The sequence below is a fragment of the Squalius cephalus genome (assembly GCF_949319135.1).
Source record: "Squalius cephalus genome assembly, chromosome: 17".
In the NCBI taxonomy this organism is placed as follows: Eukaryota; Metazoa; Chordata; class Actinopteri; order Cypriniformes; family Leuciscidae; genus Squalius; species Squalius cephalus.
Genome location: NC_137138.1, coordinates 20,388,475 through 20,396,254, shown reverse-complemented (window position 1 = coordinate 20,396,254; position 7,780 = coordinate 20,388,475). Strand labels below are relative to the sequence as shown.

At 36.4% G+C, this 7,780-nt stretch overlaps 1 protein-coding gene across 1 annotated transcript; it reads left to right on the top strand.

Moving 5' to 3' along the window:
- Positions 1-640: 640 nt before the first annotated feature.
- ca4c (carbonic anhydrase IV c) lies at positions 641-7,722 on the top strand (the record flags this gene model as incomplete). The annotated part of the gene is made up of 7 exons (XM_079846652.1): positions 641-695; positions 3,953-3,997; positions 4,116-4,280; positions 5,743-5,888; positions 6,000-6,092; positions 7,306-7,372; positions 7,503-7,722. The coding sequence occupies 7 exons, from the start codon at positions 641-643 to the stop codon at positions 7,685-7,687; spliced, it is 756 nt and encodes a 251-aa protein (XP_079702778.1). The 3' UTR covers positions 7,688-7,722.
- Between the last annotated feature and the right edge of the window lie 58 nt (positions 7,723-7,780).

Sequence of the window (7,780 nt, the reverse complement as noted above, 5' to 3'; positions counted from 1 at the left end):
GTTGTTTTCCCTTATCTCTAATTAGACGATTTTGTCATGCTAACTGATTTCAGTGTCAAAGCAACAAACATGGTTAACAAGATAGGCCGTCTTGTTCCTCATCATTCATCATTCTCAAAAGAGTCACTTGAGTCAAAACGTCCAATCATTTCCTGACACCCCACGTGCTTAATTAGTCTCAGAGTCACCTGGAGGGACTGGGATGATTTCCTCTACGGATATATGTCGCTCAGAGAAAGCGAGCATTCATTTCTCCTCATATGTGTGTTGCAGAGGGTTTGAAGCATGTGTGTGCCCTGTCCTCAAAGACAAACTCTACAGTGTGCTTAAAACTACATGCCCTAAAACAGGAATGATAAAAAGGTTCTGTTTGGCACTAGTGCCCTCTGCAGGCTGTAAGATAAAGCAAATTCACTTCAGAGTTCAGGGGAAAATTCACTAGGTTCAACTGGCCGTAGGTTGTATTGTGAGAGTTAATGTCCTCATCAAGGGCCTCAAATGCCCTAGTTTGCTGCCCTACACCTGTCATTTCACCTCTTACCTGTAAAACTTTCTCTCCCTCTCTCCTCCTTCCTTCTCTGACTGTATAAAAATAGTTCCTGTCACACAAGGCAGTGAGAACTGTATTGGTATTGTAGTCATGACGTCCATTCTCTCTCTCTCATCTGTTCTGTTGGCTCTAAAGCTCTGCTCAGGTAAGATAGAATATCTATCTATCTATCTATCTATCTATCTATTTGGCTGACTGGTTGTCTCTATGGCTGAATACAGTTGAGTGAATGACTGCTCTATGAAAAAGAGAAGAGGCTGAATTTTGACCTGACAAAATACAACTAAATGTTTTTGTATGTCTTGCATAGAAATAATATATTTTTAAATAAAGTTAAATCTTATTTGATACAGTTTTTAGAATAAATTGTAAAAATGCAATATTCAGTATAGGCAAACTTTTTATTTTGAGTACCATTTGTGGCCTATAGCCTAGCTTTTATACAATTATTTGAAATATAATTATTCATTATTCAATGCACAAAAACCGTTTAAAATCTAGACAGTCTGGAAAACTGTGTGCAATGCATCCATATTATGTTTCATCAGATATACCTGTCTGTAAGCAATGATGAACAGCGCTGCAAGGATGTGAGTGTGAGCTGTTACGAGTTCACACAACGGTCTCCCTCACATATTCGATTCGAATTTCGAAATGAACCGGAACGTTACTGATTCTACACTTTAGCATCGTGAGATGTTAATTACAACGTGTAAATAAAGATACAGTTTTATTGTAGACTATAGCCTATATTAATAGCCTAATAAAGTGTGGTTTTAAAATGGTAGGCTACTATAAAACATTTGGGAACCAACACAGCTTAAATAGTCATCAACATGCTAAAACATCAACATGATATTAACAATAATGCGGTATAATTTCACAGTTTCATGCAGTCCAAAAGTCAGATGGCCAACCACTAAACATGCGTCTATTAGCGTTTTTATAGAACACACGTGACACATAGGCTTATAGGCCTATTCTAAATTACACATATTGTCATTTTCAAATTACATAATCATCTTAAATCTAAACGACATAAATAGTTTAGCCCATCACTGCCATTTTAATGCAAAAACCACCTACAAGTAGGCTAAATAAATAATAAAGTCAATAATTCAAACCAAGTTCCATATTCCAACCATTTTTATTACCATTCGGTTACGCATCTGTCAAGTTTTTATTTTTATTTTTTTTATCTTTTTTATAATATACATAATAATGATCATCAGTTAAAATTAGAAATTGAATAGGCCTACGCTATAGGAACCGAGTAAAATCCAAATTGAAGGCTGTCACGTCAGTGAATAGCCTATCTATAAAAGTCGGAGAGCATTTTATGTTGCGATTCGTAGGCTACCTGTACGGCGCAAACATAACTTTCATCCCTTCACAATTTTGCCTTCTAGCAGGTGAACAGATTTCCCCCATGAGCGAATAAACAGTTTGCAGCAAAAGTGAAAGAGGATGGCGAAGTTTGGCAGAGGGAGCTGCTCGGAAAAACTTACCCGGCCAGTAGTCTAGATTAGAAGGCTGGGCACGCGGAACAGAGCGGGCGCGATCCCGTGAGTCTTCAGCCTGCATGAAGTGGCTAATTAATAACACCAAATAAATGCACACTTTTTAAATATGACATGTGGCTTGTCTATTAATGACCCATAAACAACAGAGTCAAAGTTAATTTACTAATTTACATTCGGGACTATAGAAAAGATAACCTTTGGTCTTCAATGTAGCTTACATATTGGCCTTTATAACTTTTTTTTTTTTTTTTAAACAAAGCCATATAACCTACTGTAGGTAGTTATGATTATCTATCACATAATTATGTGGCAAGTCCTGTCCACTAACTGAAAGACTTGAGATTGCTTAACCACTGTGGGAAAACTGTTGTAGGCTAAATGTTTGTATTGTTGTTACAAAACAATAATGCATTAACACCTCTCTACCAACTGTCTGGTAGAATTTGAGTTGAATCACAGCCTCTCGTTATCCTGCTCCTTGTCCTTTGAGTGGAATGCAGTTGCATTCTTGAACTCTAAAATAATTAATTTCTTTGTGTCTTCTCTTTGTTTTGAACTTGAATATATCAGGTACAAAATTATTGTATTAGCACTTGTCCTGAAATTGCAAAACACAGGGATGTCCGAATTATATGAAAAGTGGGGGTAATTTATTAAGGTATGGGAATAATTATGATCCAAAAGTAGAGGCAGATGAAAAATGTATAAAGTGTGTGTTTTGTTTAGGTATGCATATTTGTGCATTTTTAGGCACTATATCGTACTAGTAAACTCACTTCCAGATAATAATATTAAAAAAAAAAAAAATTGTGAAAGAGGGACTTTAATATGATGCTTGGACATATCAAGTTCAAGTTGCTATGTATTGCAGCACATTTACTCTGAATGTCAGTAATTTTGCTCTGTCACTGGTTAATCTAGCCTGTACCGCAATGCATCTTGGGTTACTGAATCCAGACAGGTTATTTTTTAACAGAGGTCACCTTGTGTTGTGCATATCGTTTATATTGTCTGACCTCTTCAAAGTTCACAGTCTCCTTAAGATTTCACATGCTAGTACTTACAGGACAGATGCAGATGTAATACATACACGTAGGTGCCATGTCAGCTTCAGAACAAGTTATTTCTGTTGTCATTCTCATGCTTAACACCCAGCATCACATTCTCAATTCAACAGAAGTTTTATTTGCAACATTGTTCACTGCAAGAAGAACAAATGTTTACTTGGAAACAAAAAATTCAAATGCTAAGCTTAAAATAACCCAGTTTTAAAGGGTTCACCCAAAAATAAAAATTCTGTCATTATTTACTCATGTTATTCCAAACCTGTATGACTGAGAAAAGGGGATATTAAAAAGAGGGAATTGGGGTCCAAAAATGAACAACATTGGTCCCCATTGACTTTCATTATATGGACGAAAAACCTGAAACATTTTAAAAAAAGAAAAAAAAAAAACCTTCTTTTGTGTTTGATGAAGAAAGAAAGTCATACATGTTTGCAACGACCTTAAGGTGAGTAAATGATAAGAGAATTTTCTTTTTGTGCAAACCAAGTTGAATGGGTTGAAAGTACACTGGTGGACTGTGTGTAATATGAGATCACTTAAGGTGCCTTTGCATTCAAGCACATGTTCTGCTCTCGATCAAACCTGGTGATCAGGGGAACTCTGTTAGATAGCTCACTGATTATCAGGAACAACTTTGTGAATCAAAGCATGGCTTTATATGGCCACAAAATAAACACATTTTTTAGTTAATGACCACCATCAAAACTGGTTCTTAAGACCGCTCTGAACCTTGGCTTCGAGTCACGGATTTAAATACTTTCCAATAGTGGTCCATGGAACAGTTTTTTTTTTTCTCTCTCTCTCTGTTCCAGGTGAGTGGTGCTACGAGAGCCAGTTGTGTGACAGCAAATGTATAGGTGAGAACCAGGGCTCAACCTCTCAAGTTTTTGCATTGTCATCACTAAAGCAAAGTCCTTGTTCTTAAACAGTTGAACGTATACAGTTAGAAAAATGTTTTCCATTTGTGTCATCCAGGGCCTTCAGAATGGAAAAAATATTTTCTTATGTGTGGAGGTCTAAATCAATCGCCCATCAATATCATCACACGCAAAGTGAAGCATGACCCAAAACTGACCAGTTTTATCTTCGATGGTCATGAGGACATTTTCAATATGAGTGTGGAAAATCATGGACAATCAGGTAGATGGAACTGAACTTTAAAGGGATAGTTCACCTAAAAATGTAAATTCTGTTCTCATTTATTTCGTCTTCAAAACACAAATGAATATGTTTTTTATCATTTATCACTTTTGTCCATCCATTGAAAGTCCACCCAACCAAAGTTGAGTTAAGCAATGTAAAAACATATGTTGTCATAACTTATTGATCATATAAATATTTACAGTGTTGTTTCAACGATGAACAAAGTCGTATGGGTTTGGAACAACCTGAGGGCAAATGAACTATCATTTAAAAGTGGACATGAAACGGAACTTACGATATAGTCTTTTCTTGCCTATTGTGACGTGTATCCGAGTAAAATGGCTTCTCGAACAAGAAAAAATGTAGGGCGGGATTTGATTTTGTCCATCGGGAATTGATTGGATGGTTGTGGTTTGCTATTGTTTTCACCCTCATTTTCAGAGAAGAGAAGAAATGACGCTTTACAAGGGCACATGAATTTTAAAGGTGCTCTAAGCGATGTTGAGTGAAGTCACTTCTTGTTGACGTTCAAAGTATTGTCAAACAAAACGGAGGCTAGCTCGACCCTCCCTCCTCTTCATCCTGTCCCCTCCCCCTCCCTTCCGTGCTTCCTGAAACAGTCATGAACCATTTAGAAAAACCAAACTGGTTTTACCCACCTGTCCAGCAAAAACAGAGCCACCTGAATTTTGGATTTGAAGCCCTTCTGCCGACGGAGTTCTCGCCACCTTTTGAATGCTTTTCTAATGTAAATTCGGGACTTTGCGAGTTCCTTCTCCTTTTCCCTCTTCATTGTTATTTGTTCATCGGAACGTCGTCTCTTTGGTCGTGTGTCGGCCATATCAAAATTCTCAAGAATATACATTTTTAACGTTAGTCGTTGTCTAGGACCCCCTTCATGTGCATGCGCACTAACCCCCCAACCCCCACACCCAAATCATTCTTGTCGGTTATTGGCTGGAACACTGTTTGATATGTTTTGTGGTCCAGGCTGGGCCAGTTTGTTTTTCTTGCCGTTTGTGGAGCCTGGGCTGTCTACAGAGATCGCGTTTTTTACAGTGTGTTCCGGGGACAGGCACCTAGCGGATAGTGAGGAGATGTTTGCTGTATGTGACAAAAAATGTTTTGGCCTAAAAAACGTGTGACATCGCTTAGAGCAGTGGTTCCCAAATCTGTCCTGTCCCAAACACTGCACGTTTTCTTTGTCTCCCTAATCAAACACACCTGATTCAACTCATCAGCTCATTATCACATGGGTTAATGAGCTCATGAGTTGAATCAAGTGTGTTTGATTAGGGAGACAAAGAAAACGTGCAGTGTTTGGGACAGGACAGGTTTGGGAACCACCTTTAAAAAATACTGATGTACACGATAAATACTGCAATATTCCATAAAAAAACAAGAACTTTTAAATATTGTAATCGTACAGTATGATAACATGCTCTATACTTCTTCCCAGCTCACTTTACACTCCCTCAATCAGTGCGTCTCCGTGGTGGGGGTCTGTCAGCCACATACAAGGCTGTCCAGTTCCACCTGCACTGGGGAGAGGACGGCGGACAGGGCTCAGAGCACTCTGTGGACGGGGAGCGTTATCCCATGGAGGTGAGAGTCCATGTCACAGTCAAGGATATTTGGAGGATTAAATGCAAACAAAGCCTATTATTATTTTAAGTTAAGTTATGATGGGTATTAATTATGCATTTTGCCTCCCAGCTCCATATTGTTCACATTAAAGAAAAGTATAACAACTTGAGTGTGGCTCTAAATGACTCTACAGGGGTGGCAGCACTTGGCTTCTTTTTTGAGGTACTGATGCCTTTCTGATATTTTGTCTCATAATTATACTAATTAAATAAAAAGGATTTGTGAGAAAATCATCTGAACACAAGCTCTTAAAGCGATAGTTCACCCAGTGTTATTTTAATATTTTTTAAATACTATTATAGTTTTTGTTAATATTTTGAATTCATTTTTTTATATTCGTTAGTTTTAATTTTAGTTAAAGTTTTAGTAATTTTGTTGTTTATTTCATTATAAGTTGACAAAATAAATGTATATATATTCTTATTCTTTTTTTCAGTTTTAGTTATTGTTCACACTTTAGATTAGGGTCCAATTCTCACTATTAACTAACTATTAACTACAACTTTTGCCTCAATAAACTCCTAATTATTGTTAAATTGTTAAGTTTAAGTTGTTTTAGGGTAGGATTAAGGGATATAGAATATGGTCATGCAGAATAAGGCCAATATCCTATAGTAATATACATGTTAATAAGCAACTAGTTAAAAGTAAAAATTGGACCTTAAACTATGTTACCTAGTTATTTTAGTACATGAAGTTAAACTAAATTTTAAGTTAAATTTAAAACTTTGTTTTATTTCAGTTGAAGTTTATTTTATTTCAAGTAACAAACGTTTTTATGGTTTTAGTGTTAGTTAACTATAATAATCCTGCACCCAAAATTTAAAAAACCTATTGTTCCAAAATAACAGACATTATTCCATGAAATTCAAAAGGTGAATTTTTAAAGAATTTCCATTTAATGAAAGTGAATGAGGACTGGAGTTTTCAAGGAAAAAAAGCAACAACAAAAAAATGTCATAGAAAGTATCATAAGTGTGATCTATACAACAACACTTTTGAAGGCTTTAGTGTGAGGAACAAAACAAAATCAGTTTAAAACATGAACAAATCATTCAAATCGGTTTTGTGTACTGGATCAGCTTAAAAGATCCGACTCAGTTCGTTCACGAATAAGACATCACATGAACATGCCAAGCAAAGCTAGTGGTGATGAATAAGTATGTGAATTATTTTCACTTTTACCTCATACAATGTTATCAAATAGCTTCAATACGGACTACTTTTATGACATTTTATGTTACATTTTTGTCCTTTTGCACTTGACAGCCCCAGTCCTCACCATTCACTTTGCAGCCATTTTGGGTGAAATATCCCTCTAATGAACCATGCCGATAATAACTAATAAAACACAGACTTTTGTCATCCCCATTAGGTGTCTTCAGACAAAAACAAAAAGCTTGACAGAATTATAGAGGCTTTAGGAAAAGTCAGACATGAAGGTGAGTACTTTTAAGAAAGACTACATAATCTTTTTTTGGGAACTGAATTTCCCATTTTTGATTAGTTTATCTATTTAACATGTTTTGTTTGTCTGTATTTTGGTTCCACATTATGCAATTTGATCAAAAGGGAACAGCAGTGAAATTGAAGACTTTAGACTGGCTGACATCGTCCCTCAAGCCAATACACTGAGCTATTATCGGTACTCGGGTTCCTTGACCACACCAGGTTGTGACCAGTCTGTTGTGTGGACGGTCTTCCAACAGACTCTGCCCATAAGCAAAAATCAGGTACAGAGAGACTTTTTGGAATAAACCAGACTGAGATATAAATGTTAGTCATACTTTCAGTTTTACTTATTCAACGCCCATTGTAAATCAGGTTTATTGGCAAATTTGACAGACTTT